The sequence below is a fragment of the Coregonus lavaretus genome (genome assembly GCF_964263955.1).
Source record: "Coregonus lavaretus genome assembly, contig: HAP1_SCAFFOLD_2750, whole genome shotgun sequence".
NCBI classification, from domain to species: Eukaryota; Metazoa; Chordata; class Actinopteri; order Salmoniformes; family Salmonidae; genus Coregonus; species Coregonus lavaretus.
Window position 1 is genome coordinate 59,334 of NW_028160666.1, and position 15,453 is coordinate 74,786.

At 41.1% G+C, this 15,453-nt stretch overlaps 1 protein-coding gene across 1 annotated transcript in view; it reads left to right on the forward strand.

The window, feature by feature from the left end:
- The window catches only part of LOC311121579 (nck-associated protein 5-like), a 62,687-nt gene extending 49,710 nt beyond the window's left edge, over positions 1-12,977 (forward strand). The window contains exons 10-15 of the mRNA XM_084196040.1: positions 688-793; positions 2,988-3,075; positions 9,215-9,556; positions 11,365-11,489; positions 12,341-12,464; positions 12,687-12,977. Coding sequence (XP_084052166.1) covers positions 688-793; positions 2,988-3,075; positions 9,215-9,556; positions 11,365-11,489; positions 12,341-12,464; positions 12,687-12,886 — 985 coding nt within the window. The 3' untranslated portion in view covers positions 12,887-12,977. The remainder of the gene's footprint in view (positions 1-687; positions 794-2,987; positions 3,076-9,214; positions 9,557-11,364; positions 11,490-12,340; positions 12,465-12,686) is intronic.
- The last annotated feature ends 2,476 nt before the right edge of the window (positions 12,978-15,453 follow it).

Genomic DNA, 15,453 nt, shown 5'->3' on the forward strand with positions numbered 1-15,453 from the left:
AAATAAATGAATTAGGCCCTAATCTATGGATTTCACGACTGGGCAGGGGCGCAGCCATGGGTGAGCCTGGGAGGGCATAGGCCCACCCACTTGGGAGCCAGGCCCATCCACTGGGGAGCCAGGCCCAGCCAATCAGAATTAGTTTATCTAAAACGACGTTGGAGGCGGCTTATGGTAGAGAAATGAACATTCAATTCTCTGGCAACAGCTCTGGTGGACATTCCTGCAGTCAGCATGTCAATTGCATGCTCCCTCAAAACTTGAGACATCTGTGGCATTGTGCTGTGTGACAAAACTACACATTTTAGAGTGGCTTTTTATTGTCCCCAGCACAAGGTGCACCTGTGTAATGATCATGCTGTTTAATCAGCTTCCTGATATGCCACACCTGTCAGGTGGATGGATTATCTTTGTAAAGGAGAAATGCTCACTAACAGGGATGTCAACAAATTTGTGCACAATATTTTTGTGCATATGGAAAATGTCTGGGATTTTTTATTTCAGCTCATGAAACTTGGGACCAACACTTTACATGTTGCGTTTATATTTTTGTTCAGCGTATACGGAGGTCGTATTGTGGGAGAACAATGGAATTTATCAGCCGGGATCTCTTTCCACCTGCACAGTTCATATGAAATCGGTTAAGCAGACAGACAGAAAATGAATCAAATCATGTTTCCTATACAGGAGTGTAAGGAAGGGCGACACCATCGCTGAATCTCTCCCTGGCATCTCCATCCCCAAGAGAAACAGCGATATGAGGGGAGATATGGAGATCTGCTCCGATACAGCTGTGAGTGAGCAAGGGGTCCTGTAATGAAACGTTGCTAGGTTTCTAGGATATAGCATGTGTCTCTCACTCTACTGCGCCCTCTCTCTCTCTCTTTCTCTCTCTATTATCTGTCCATCTTTCCTCATAATCTCACCATTTTATCACTATTTCCTCTAACCTCAGTATCCATTTCCTCCATACCATCATGCTAGTCAGTTGCTTATTGGATTGTATGTATACTCAATATAATTTTCTGTTGCAATAACATTTTCCATGTCGTGTGTCTAGTTTGTGTACAAACCTGCAAATTCCGCCAACCTTCACACAGACACACACATACAGACAGACTCAAAATACAGACAGACACACATATGAGAGCACACTAAAGCACTTCCTCTTGGGAAATACAATATGCTACCAATGTTGAACCACATACTAAGCTTTGGATAGAAAAAAAATGTTTCTTTAAGACTTAGAATGCCACGGAATTCTGACCTTGTAGAAAGTATTCCTTGTTCTTTGTCAGGGACAGAAAGAGAGCAAGGAAGGGAGGGGGAGAGAAAGAAGAGAGAGAGAGAAAGAGAGAGAGTCCACATGCAATATGCAGGAAATTCAATCCAGCTGATGGGGAGTTTTGATAGTGAAGAGGAGGCTCTTATCGCAGACACTCAATTCAAAAAAGGCCTGTTTAATACTATCCGTGCAGCTTCATCTCTATCTCCCCTCTACAGAAACACAACTAAAGAAAATAAGTGTTTATGACCTGCAAATCCCCTTTATACCTTCGGATAACACTTTTTTGACATCACACTCTGTTAGCCCACCTGCATTTTAGATCAATTACCTTGTTTTATCCCTTGACAGAACTACCTGTTATGAAAGAGGCTCTGAAAATGTAATAGTAATTTCTGTAAATCCAAGGTGTTTGTCGATTCTGTTTTGAGTCATCTCTTGACTAATTGATGAATCGCCTTCCACTCTTGTTTTGTTTGAGCGCTAAAGGGATAAATGGGTATGCAGCGTGTGATGGAAATCTTGACAAATACAGAATATATATAAATAATGTTCTATCTGTATTATGCCAGCGATTGCATCTGTGTTAGCTTAGCTGTGTTTGTCATTTTGGATGTCTGGCTTCGTAGAAGTATATAAGGTATTATCACGTTGTAGAAAAGTGTACTTTGCTTGTTTGGAGTTTATGACTCATACCAGACGTATCCTTGAACTTTGTTCTGTTCTTATCTGTGCAGATGATATTCAAGGAATGTTAAGGCCACAATACAACAGATTGAATTCACACACAAGCAGCAAAGCAATGATGAATTCAATACTATGCACATTACAAAGATGTAGGGGAAACAATGGGTCTGTTGTAACAGCTTAATAACTCAAATTAGAAACCACTTAGAAAGCTGGTATGCAATGTGCTAATGCTTGGTTAGTGTCTCTAAATGCCTAAATCCATCAATAATTGTTTTGTTTTATTGACATAATTTTTTGTTTAGATGCCCTAAAGTAAATATACTTGCTACCTCTCTTTTTTTGTTTATTGACCTGTGGAACATTCTCCATGAATCTAAACATATAGTATTTTTATCAGTAAGATGGGGTCTTTTGATTGGTGTAGTTGATGACAATAATTATTGTTGTATTTTCTCACAAGATTCAGATTAGTATAGGCTCCTATGTGGGGGGGGGGGGGGGGGGGGGGGGGGGGGGTAGTTGTAACACAGTAGCTTATATGGTATTTACATATTCACATAATTATATAAAATGTAACTTCTTTACATCAAGTTTAGCAGTACAACTAAGATAATACAAAAAAATACAATTGTAACATTTCACTCCCGCCACTTTTGGTTGAATTGTAAACGACTGGTATGTTCTAGAAACGTAGTTACAGTGTTTAATGGTAGCTGAGATACGTATGTTTGTATAACAATATTATTAATCTAACAAAAATATTATTTTCATAGTAAACAAAAGCCTAAAAGTGTTACTTTGTTCCCCGGTTTCCCCTACCATTTTTCACACAAATGATGTACCATCTGTTGATGATATTGTGAGGCACATTTGATAACACTTTATTTCAATGTTCTGTCATTATGCCTAAACACAGTTGTCATAAACATGATTTAGAACTTGATATTATATGTTGGGTGAACTCAAGTTAAGTTAAATGCATACGGACTTAATCCTTCATTTTTTCCACCAGACCATCATTGTGACACAGAAGATCAGCCTGCAAGGAGAGAATGAGGAGGACCCCACCCCCGAGACATCATGTCAGGATCATATGATAGGTAAGGGTGTTTACTGTAGCAGTGAGCCTACTGTACTTTGAGCTATTGTCTGAAAACATATGCAATTTTAGTGCTAATAAGCAACATTAAAATACATTTTTCAACATAGGCATTTTCAGTAGTCACCAGCAATACATCTCCAACTTTTGCTCTCTGTGTAAAGTATTTCTGTAATAGATTATACAAACGGTCTCTTGTTTTTGGTTTCTGTAGCGTACAGAAATAACTGTTGCCATCCATCACCTAATGGCAAATGCATGTGGGACTTGCATATGGAACACTTTCTCATACCAGTGAAAAACTGTAAGCTTATAGCCTATATAATATTTCCTGCATCTTTGCAGGACTGATTCGTCTTGTCACTGGAGAGTGAGTCTTTATTATCACGCCACTCTCCCACTACATATTGAGGTCATCAACAAAATGGTTACTGTCTCCAGCGTTCAAAAATCCTTTTAGCGTTGCTAGCGCACATTGTTATTTACGTGGCAAAGACATGGAGGGTTGTCACGGCAGCTGCTGTTCTGAGAGCATACAATGTGTGATAGGAAAATTATATGCAACAACACCCACTTACTATTTCAATGACAAGGCGATCTTTACTCGCTGGGCAGTTTGCCATTCATTGGCAGGTGGAAGGCATTCTTAGGGAGCGGGACAAGGACAGGGTAATCAATGTTTATTAGAGCTGTATAACGCTAGGTGCCTATCAGTCTGTTGGAATGTTTTAGGCAGTTAATGTGCCACTCATTAGTCTATCTTTGTGATGATGACTGTTGTCCTTTCATAAATGGGGTCTTCTCTCACTTAGTCTGATGTTGCTTTGGCATTACAGGAGAGCAGTAAAACAGTCATTTACAACATGTGCAAAAGGTGTTTGTGATGCCTTGACTTGAACTATAGTGGTCTTTTATTTATATTTGAAGTGTGTCCTTATTTTCGCATAAGATTATGACTTCCATTGCTTAATTTTGATTGATTGATTTAGTTCCATGCACATAATAGGTCTAGGTAGATAATATGGCTGCTGGTACGCAGTATTTCAGTAACTCATTTATGTTGACTATCACAATGACTATCTAAATCAAGGATAGCCTATCTATCAAAAGGATGGACATTATGGACCTAGATTTTCAGGTTATTTTGGACATAATTTACATCCAACATGGAAACCATAGGCCTACATACCGTTACTTATAAAAGCTGCTCTCTTTGGCGATAAGTCATTTTTATATGCTAGCCTCTGTATTGATGGGGTCTACCACACAAATATTGTGAGAAATTGTTTTGACATGGGCAAATTTCCAGGATGTATGAACATTTTATTGATTCAACTAAGCCCCCTATTGTGGAACAGAGCCCAAAATAAGATTATTAATCGTTTCTGTATTCTAATTAACTGAATGGCATATTTAATTCTACCAGCTAAGCACATCTATCCAACCTCCCCTCAGTATGAATTAAAGGTCTCATAAAGATTTAAGCAGAGTCCACTTATAGCTCCTGAAGTCCTGTCTAGTATATCATTTTACACTGGGCTTTTATGGGTAAAATATATAAGTCACAAGTTTGACTGAATACAATTACTTATTTTCTCTGAACACAAGAAACTAGAAACAAAATTTTATTTTATTTTGACATAATGTGATATAGTAGCAGGGATTAAAACTAGAAACTAGAAAAGGATGCAGATGGACTCATGAGTCTATGAGGTGTGGCTTTGTCTTGGTTCAAATCAAATCAAATTGTATTTGTCACATGCGCCGAATACAACAGGGGTAGACCTTATTGTGAAATGCTTACTTACCGTAACCAACAACGCAGTTTTAAGAATTAAGAAATAATATTTATTTAATAAACTAAAGTAAAAAAATACAAGAGCAACAATAAAATAACAACAACGAGGCTATATACAGGGGGTACAGGTACCGATTCTATGTGCGGGGGTACAGGTTAATCGAGGTAATTGAGGTAATATCTACATGTAGGAAGGGGTAAAGTGACTATGCATAGATAATAGATAATAAACAGCTCATGTTTTGACCTTGGACTTGCTGAATTTAACGGTTTGAGGTCTTGGTCATGTGACGATAGCCATGGTCTCTGGTTGTAATTCCCATGCAGTTATGATGATGGTTAATGTCTGGGTTTTACATGAGTCCTCATCATAACATGTCATTACGTCTGCAGAGCTTGCTCTCTATCACCTGGTGTTTAATTAATATAGAAGTGATTGGGATCACAGGAAACACAATTTCAGCCCCTCTCTGATACTTTTTCCTTTGCTTTTAGATAGTATTACCCTAGGTTATTAAAAACGTACCCTACGAGGTCCGGAGTACTGCTGGTTTTCTGTTCTACCTGATAATTAATATGCACCCACCTGGTGTACCAGGTCTAAACCAGTCCCTGAATAGAATGGAATAAGGAGGAAAAAAAAGCAGTGGAACTGGCTTCTGGTACATATTTCAATTTGGTGGCCTTAGACCTTGTTATTGTGTGAGTGTAACGGGCATATTGAAAACAACTGCCAAATCAACTCCTTTGATTATTAAGCTTTGTGCGGTATGGATGTCTCCCTCTTTTATTTCGCTTTCTCTCTTTTATTTCTCTTTCTCTATTTCTCTTCTTCTTTATCTTCTCTCTCTTCTTCCTTGTCAATATGAACATGAATGTGAGACGTTCTGAACAGGTCGACATTTGATGCATCATGCAGAACTCTGTAGTAATTGATCAGCTGCTTGCCACAACCGCCCCGTGATGACTCATTGCAGATTAATCTGAGCAACCTAACAGGCCATCTGTCCATCGAGGTGGTTTATGACCACCTCAGCTACAACTCATTCTCACACATTACTGCAGAGTAGGAGGTGCAAGAGAGGCAGAAGAGGACATGTATGCCTACAATATGACTAACTGTGTACTAATACCATTATTAAGTTGGCTGTATTTACTCCCAGTCATCCAGTGGGACGTTTCTGATGCATAATTTAATTAATTATTGTTTTGATGCACTGTTGATTTAATGGAATGTCTGTGGTTGCAAATTTAGAGGGGACTGTAAATATTGCTTTATTAGGTTAATAATGTATTTTACAACGGCAGTGCATTGCCTCTGATAAAGAGCTTTGGTTTTAATTATGAGGGTTTGATGCAGCAAGTAAGAGATGATGTTGAGTGAGCACTATGTTTATATGGGCATTTGTACCAAAGCATATCCATGGACGTTATGAGGGCTACAGTGCCTTGCAAAAGTATTCACCCGCCTTGGCGTTTTTCCTATTTTGTTGCATTACAACCTGTCATTTAAATTGATTTTTATTTGGATTTCATGTAATGGACATACACAAAATAGTCCAACTTGGTGAAGTGAAATGAAAAAAATAACTTGTTTCAAAAAATTCTAAACAATAAATAATGGAAAAGTGGTGCGTGCATATGTATTCACCCCCTTTGCTATGAAGCCCCTAAATAAGATCTGGTGCAACCAATTAGTTAAATTAAGTCCACCTGTGTGCAATGTAAGTGTCACATGATTTGTCACATGATCTCAGTATATATACACCTGTTCTGAAAGGCCCCAGAGTCTGCAACACCACTAAGCAAGGGGCACCACCAAGCAAGCGGCACCATGAAGACCAAGGAGCTCTCCAAACAGGTCAGCGACTAAGTTGTGGAGAAGTACAGATCAGGGTTGGGTTATAAAAACATATCAGAAACTTTGAACATTGCACGGAGCACCATTAAATCCATTATTTTAAAAATGTAAAGAATATGGCACCACAACAAACCTGCCAAGAGAGGGCCGCCCACCAAAACTCACGGACCAGGCAAGGAGGACATAAATCAGAGAGGCAACAAAGAGACCAACGATAACCCTGAAGGAGCTGCAAAGCTCCACAGCGGAGATTGGAGTATCTGTCCATAGGACCACTTTAAGCCATACAGTCCACAGAGCTGGGCTTTACGGAAGAGTGGCCTAAAAAAAGCCATTGCTTAAAGAAAGAAATAAGCAAACACGTTTGGTGTTCGCCAAAAGGCATGTGGGAGACTCCCCAAACATATGGAAGAAGGTACTTTGGTCAGATGAGACTAAAATTGAGCTTTTTGTCCATCAAGGAAAACGCTATGTCTGGCGCAAACCCAACACCTCTCATCACCCCGAGAACACCACCCCCACAGTGAAGCATGGTGGTGGCAGCATCATGCTGTGGGGATGTTTTTCATCGGCAGGGACTGGAAACTGGTCAGAATTGAAGGAATGATGGATGGATGTTTCAGTCTTCCAGAGATTTGAGACTGGGACGGAGGTTCACCTTCCAGCAGGACAATGACCCTAAGCATACTGCTAAAGCAACACTTCAGTGGTTTAAGGGTAAACATTTAAATGTCTTGGAATGTTTCCCCTCAATACAATTAAGAATCTGTGGTTTGACTTAAAGATTGCTGTACACCAGCGGAACCCATCCAACTTGAAGGACTGGAGCAGTTTTGCCTTGAAGAATGGGCAAAAATCCCAGTGGCTAGATGTGCCAAGCTTATAGAGACATACCCCAAGAGACTTGTAGCTTTAATTGCTGCAAAAGGTGGCTCTATAAAGTATTGACTTTGGGGGGGGGGGGGGGGGGGGTGAATAGTTATGCACGCTCAAGTTCTGTTTTATTCTTATTTCTTGTTTGTTTCACAATAAAAAAATATGTTGCATCTTCAAAGTGGTAGGCATGTTGTGTAAATCAAATGATACAACCCCCCCCCCAAAATCAATTTTAATTCCAGGTTGTAAGGCAACAAATTAGGAAAAATGCCAAGGGGGGTGAATACTTTTGCAAGCCAAGAACTCCTTCAGTGGAAATAGTTAATTAATTCATTCATTCATCCATACATCTGTTTATTCATTCAGTTCTAGTAGTTTGGGCTGAACGTCCAGAGACTGTATGAAAACAATGGAGGGATGTGTTAGGGCATATAGAAGAAGTGGATGTTTATGGTCTGGGCGTTACAAGACAAAGCTCCAAGGATGAAGGGCATAGCTAGCAGAAATCGACACAACTCTAAAAAATAGGTCCTGTGCTTGACCATGAAAGGCAAGAACAAAATCAGAACTTACCGATTGTTCTATGGGGAAAGTTATCTTCCAAAACAACTGCCTACTCAAAGGATAAATAATTTCCAAGGTTTTTCCATCCTCAACTAGTCTATAATGTTTATAACGCTAGATTTATATTTTCTACTTTTGCAGTACAGCAACAAACTGTGGAACCTAGAATGAGAACAGAACAATGTCAAAGTTAGTCATATCAGTCATATGACCTTTCCCCCTCTTTTGTCTTTAAACTTAATCAATGTTAGAACTAGTTCAACATTCTCTTTATTTTTTTTACCCAAATTGTTGCAATTAAGTAATGAGCACAGAATGATTAGCCAACATCATTCACAGTTACATGGAATTGGATCATGCCAAACAGCCATCCATCTGTCTCGCTCTGAGACGTAGGCTTTGCAAAACGGGGTATTTTAAATGCTGTCCATCTGTTGCGACAATGTTCTTAGATCACTGCGCAGTGTGGAACATATCAAGTTCGGCGAATGTGTGTAAATCAACATAATGCTGATATAGGAGTTAGGGAGAAAAATCACGCTGGGCTCCAAATGGGTGAAATTAGATTGGGAACGCAGAGAGACTTAGGAGTTACATGCGGCCGTTCATTTTAGATCCTTTTCAAGATTAGTCAAATACCTTTATTAATATTATGAAGAAGTGCTAAAGATTTGATCATAGAGGGCTGATAACCACTTATAGGAATAAACCTGATGAATTACACACACAACAGATCGTATCACACATATTACTGGACAAAGTAATACGAAAAGGCCAGACCTTTCTCCTGTATTACATTTCTACAGTTTCTCATAAGGATTTGACTTTGGATTGTACCCAGGTCACCGTATGTGAAGTAATGCTCCTGTTTCTCTTGTTTTTGCCTCCATTCGTTCTCCTATCTTATTGAACCTACCCAAGATGCCCTTTTTACCCATAACCCCTTCCGTTGCTTGTGAATCCAATCCAGTGGCTCCTCCTGCTTTTCCATTGCTCCCCCCACCCCATCATCACACGCTGCTTCTCCTGTCCCTCCCCCAGGCTCCAGCTGCCAGATGAGAACCCTGGACAGCGGGATTGGCACCTTCCCCCTCCCCGACTCCATCACCCGGGTCAACGGGCGCCACATTCCCAGATCCGAGTCCAGCCCAGACCAGATGATGGCGAGCATTCCCAGTCCCACTGATCCTGACCAGGATCCTGACCTGCTCTCGGCCTCTGCTGCTCATTCCCCATTCCATGTGAAAGTGCCTTCCCTGTCTGAGACCCACCCGCATGCACCACCCACCAGTGCCCTGGGCCACTCCCTGTCTGACCCTACAGTTACTGGACGAGGTTGTGGACAGGACGCCCTGAGCCGCCTCCCCAGACCATCCACCTCAGGTAAGACTGGGGGTTCACCTCATATCAACATCCGCGTTACGTCCCCATTCTATACCCTTTACCCATAGTGTGCACTTCCACACTCTGCTTCATGGATTAAGAAGCATTGGACTGCCATAAGCATTGGCTGGACAATGTCCACACCATTGTTCTAATACCAGTCCAGTCCCATCATGTGAGGTGGTGTGTTCAAGTGCACACTTCAGGGAGAAAGGTCGATGATAGGGACACAACCACTGTTACAGGCTCTGTGTTGTCTCTGTCTCATGCCAGTGGTTTTATGTTAGGTAAACCAATGATCCACAGCTGCATATAAAAGCTAGAATAGCTGGGCTGGCTCAGAGGATATTTGGCCACTATCATGAAACCCAATTTGGTGTTAACCCATCTATAAACTGTGTATAAAATGAGAGAGGATAAAATTCAGATCTTCGCTGGCTCAATTTGATTGTGAAATGAGGGTGGCAGTGTTTTACTTCAATACACATCATTATGATCATTGTTGAACCTTAAATTGCTCTCAAGAATTCAATACATGTTCCACCCTCTCAATCTCAACAGAGGATCCATTCTCCACTTGAAGGTATTCAGTGAAAGGAAAACCTTGTACCTTTGTTAATCAGTCTCCTATGCATTTTGAATGCTGTACTAGATGGACAAGCCTATCAGGCTTGATTGATATTCTGAGTGATATTCTGTAGCTCTGCTTAACAAAGGACCCTGCGTCCCCCACCCACCTTCACAAAACCCTCCAGATAATACGGCCCACAGACCATGTCCCAAGGATAAGTCGCTAATACAATTAGACATGAAAACTCACTAGCGACAATTAGCGACATAGATCATAAACCACCTTCTGCCTGTTTGTTTACCGCAGCAACACAACAGCATGGCAGTGGGTGGAAGGGAGGGAAGGATGGAGAGAGGGATCATATGGGCCGAGGGAAGTATCACTAACAATGTACTCGTATAGGGATGAGTGATCCCAGAGATCACGCCTAGGGATTTATACAATCAGGGAATTAGTGTCTGTCTGTGTGACCTCGGTACTGCAGTGGCACTGCAGAGAAGGTAGGTATGACCAGCAACTGTCATTATAACGAATAGAGAAGGAGCCTAATCACCACCACAGATTCCCTCACAGGTAATCAAGAAGATGAAAGGACTATTTTGTCCTCGGTGCGGTACAAATTATTCCGCTGATGTTCCCGCGGCGCCTCCCGGTTAATTATATTGTCAGGAGAAGGTAGAAAGTTGTAGAGGGAAAAATAAGAAAAAAGAGAGGAGGAAGGGGTAGGTAGTCATTACAATTCAAACTGACTCAGCTATGACTATCATTGGGTGCTTTGTCATTGGGGGCGACAGTTTGAAGCTGGTATTTCGGAGCTGCTTCAAGTGAGAGATGCAGCAGTGTAGTCACCGTAGGGAGGATGCCAATGACTATTAATAGATGAAATGCCAAACTATCCTCACACTTAAAGAAATTGTAGCATCATGCTCTTGTTGTACAGCGTGTGCTTTCACAGGTTAACAACTATATTGGCATAGCGTTAGCTATGGAATGCGTCCCAAATGGCAACCTGTGGCCCTGGTCAAACGTAGTGCACTATAAAGGGAATAGGGTGCCATTTGGGACGCAACTATGAGTCTTGCTGTAGCTCCAGGACCTACATGTAAAAGGTTTGATATTTTATTTATAATTCCGCCCTCTATGTACGTAATGCGTAGGCTCTCTTCCTGGTGTGAGTGTATGGGTTGGGTTGTTTTCTGTGTCTCATGATTTGTTTCTCTTTACTTTTGAATGATAGATGTGATCAGAAGGAAGCGACTGAGTCAGATACAGTTGCGCAGCACCAGCCACACAGTCACTACAGAGGCCCACGAGGAAAAAGTGGAGAAGAAGAGGAACACCAAGGACCTAAACTCACCCAGTGTAAGGAACTTCCCCTACACTATTAGACCTATGTCAAAGGGGTGGTGTTTTGGGAGCAAAATAGACTGCAATAGCATAGTAGCATAAACTCATTTTTTTTGCATGAAATACAGTAAATGTTGCTAGTAGTAGAGGGATGTGGTTCAGTTATTCTCTGACTGAACCAGTCATGAACCTTTCCATGCAATTAAAACAAAATAAGAGAAGAGAAAACTGCTAAACTGACAAATCTACTTAAAATGCCTAATGGTTGTGTTTTTGTGTACCATACAAGATGCATTATCATCTGTAATTGTGGCTTCCGTACTTACAATCCCTATACAATTGCACATCTCCAGGAAGCATTATCATTATGAAAGAGTATCTCCGTAATCTGTTGCGGAAAGAGTGATATTAAAGGGATGTTATCTACTTCCCCAGAGTCAGATGAACTTGTGGAAACCATTTTTATGTATCTGCGTCCAGTATCAATGAAGTTAGAGGTAGTTTCGCGAGCCAATACTAACTAGCATTAGCACAATGACTGGAAGTCTATGTGTATCTGCTAGCATGTTAGTAGATCTAGGGCCTCATTGCCAAAATCCAAAAGTATCCCTTTAAGAAAGCAATTACTAACTAGCGTTAGCACAATGACTGGACATCTATGGTAACAGCCAGTGTCCTATAGACGTCCAGTCATTGTGCTAACACTAATTAGCATTGGCTCGCGAAACGACTAACTTCCTTCATACTGGACGCTGAGACATAAAAATGGTATCCACAAGTTAATCTGACTCCGGGGAAGTAGTCTTTAAAGGGATACTTGATCTATCTTCTCATTCTGTTCTGATGTCCCTCTCTTTCCTGAACAGGACAGAGTCCTGAGAGTGTGCACATACTCTGGCAGCAGCAGTGACACAGAGACAGAGTCTGAAGGGAACACGCTAGGCTCCACCCAAAGCACTCTTACCAACAGAGCAAAGACAAGCAACCAAGGTCAGAATCACATCTGCATTCCACATCCACAGACACAATAATGATGTTATTTAGATGTAGGCCTACAGCATTTGATTTGAGCCAGTTTATCTTAGGTCTATTTTACACATGATTTGTTTGAAACAACAGTACATCTCCTTGCATTTTGTTATTGCAGTTCCAAAATAATTGAAGTTGATTGAGTGATAGATATATTGGTTGATTGAAACTTGCTCTCCACAGTTGTCTACGAAGAGGAGACGATGAAGAGGAGCAGTGTGGGAAAGTTCCCGTCAATCATGGACTACTATCAACATGACATGTTCTCTCACATAGAGAAGGACGACCACAGGAGGAGTTTCTCCCAATACAACTTGTTGCACAACCAATCATCGCTAGAGGGAAAAGCACGAGACAGACTAAGCGTAAGTACTTCTTGTTGACCTATGACAAACACTGAAAAAAAATATCAACGCAACATGCAACAATTGCAAAGATTTTACTGAGTTACAGTTCATATAAGGAAATCAGTCAATTGAAATAAATGCATTAGGCCCTAATCCATGGATTTCACATGAATGGGCAAGGGTGAAGCCATTGGTGGGCCTGGGAGGGCATAGGCCCACAGACAGAAATACTCCTCAACTCCTTTCTGGGATTTTCTATTTCAGCTCATGAAACATGGGACCAACAGTTTACATGTTGTGTTTATATTTTTGTTCAGTATATTACCTTTGACATATCCTTTTGTAGCTCGGTTGTTTTCACATATACTCAACTAGATGATCATGATCTTTTGATATTGCTTCAGGAGGATCTATTGCACGGACCACTTTACCTCGACCTCGGAAAAGTATTATGTTTACAATACAGTGTTTGACACTAAGGATGTAGTCAAACTTTCCCTCTAAATTTTATGTGAGATCATGCATTAGCTCAAGGCAAACTGTTTCCATGGTAACTTGCAGTCCAACTCATGTGAAAACAAATCAATGTAAAGCAAAATTGGTCCTTCTCCAGCTTCTCCAGCTTTCTCAAAGTGCGTACAAAGTCCACAAAGCTTGATGTCTTTCACCCTCCTATAAAGCACTGTGGTTGGATTGTTCTGACATTTTCATAAAATAAAAAAACTGAAAGTCGCCTAATTGCTTTCGATCGGCTTGCCCTCTCGTGTCACGGGGTATTTGCCTAACGGTATTTAACTTCACTGAATGACAAATGAGGAGCAGTGACCATGAAATGGCCCTCGCCCCCCTCCCCTCAGCCCCCACTTCCCATTGGATCAGTGCAGTAGAATAACCTAACACACACACACACACACACACACAGAGACCTGACAGAAAAATCCATAATCTGCAAAAGGATCTGACTCAACACAAGTTCAGAGAGAGAGAGAGAGAGAGAGAGAGAGAGAGAGAGAGAGAGAGAGAGAGAGAGAGAGAGAGAGAGAGAGAGAGAGAGAGAGAGAGAGAGAGAGAGAGAGAGAGAGAGAGAGAGAGAGAGAGAGAGAGAGAGAGAGAGAGAGAGGAAAAATACATTAATTTGTTTTATGTTGTTGACCTATGGTTCTTACTGTTGGCCTATAGAGGCCTTGTACTATGAAAGACGAGCAGTATTGAAACTTGCAGCTACTCTGCTAAAGCGAAATACAACTTTGCAGGGCTCAGGGTGCTTTGTATGCCTTTTTATTAAACTTACAATATCAACCTTGCCAGTCGCTTTTTGTGCTCAAATATTTCTAAGATTCAATAAGTAAAGATCTATTCCATTCTGCATTGACTGAACAATTGACTGCTCAAATTGAATGTGGAAAATGAATGTCCTGGCGTATGCTTTGACCCTGACGAAGGCACTGCATACAGAAACATTTGTTCATCTATTCATTGAATAACTGGGAGTAAAATAGAGTTTGCAGCTTTTTGTCTTCTCGGCTGTTAGTCTACACTAAATGAAACAATTTTGGATGAGGTCTTCCGCTCCCACTCTACAAGACGTTTTTGTGCTAAAATGGCCAGGATTTGACCATTTTAATGTCTGTGTGAAATAAAGTGAAGTGTGGTTGCTGGTTGCGGAGGTGGGGTTGTAACTGAGGTTTTTCTAACAAGGTTTATGTGTGGTTGGCTGCTGCGGTGGTGAGCCGGGGGTTTGAAAGAATGGCTCGGATTGTGTGAGACTCCCTACAGAAATGCAGTGTGTCCTACAGAGACCATGTGCATCCAACCTGCACCTCACCCAAACAACGATAACAAATACACCAAAGACAGAGCAACACTATGGATTTAATCCTACCATCTATTGCTGTCCAGTAATTGGTCTTGGAAAGACCTCACAAGAAAATATTCTTTATAAATAAAATAAAACTAAGGAACTTTTGAAAATACATCTAACCAACACAATTAAGACTATGAGGACTATTGGCATTGTTTTGTCGCATAGCCCTAGGCTATTCGAAATTCATCCGTTAATAATTACATTTTCAAGGTAAAGGTATACAGATATTTGCATGAGCCAAAATAAATATGGTGGTGGGACCCCACTGTATATGTGACCATTCCCTTTAAGTCAGTCAGGTAAGTTCATGGTATCTTTATGGAAGATTCGTTTGGGAAGTGGGAAGTGTGTGGAAGGTGCGGGTGCGGGTGCAGTGTGAGATTGGGTGATTTAAGTGCTTAATAACCTTTCACAAACACTCAGGAGAGTGATGTAAAGCTCGGCAGCTCCCATCAGAGGACCTCATGGCCCAGCCTGGCCCCCATTCATCATCCTGACACTGCCTGACAGCAACGCTGCCTGCCTGCCTCTCTGCCTGCCTTGCTACACCCCCTCTTCCCTCTGCCTCCTTCACCCCCCACACCCTTTCTTTCTCTATCTTTTGCTCTCTCAGTTAGCTCTCATCCTCTTTCTTTCCCTTCTCTTTCTTTTTTCCTTCTCTTCTCTTCTCCTCTCCTCTCTTCTTCTTCTCTCTCTTCTCTCATCTCTCTCTCTCTCTCCTCTCTCTCTCCTCTCTCTC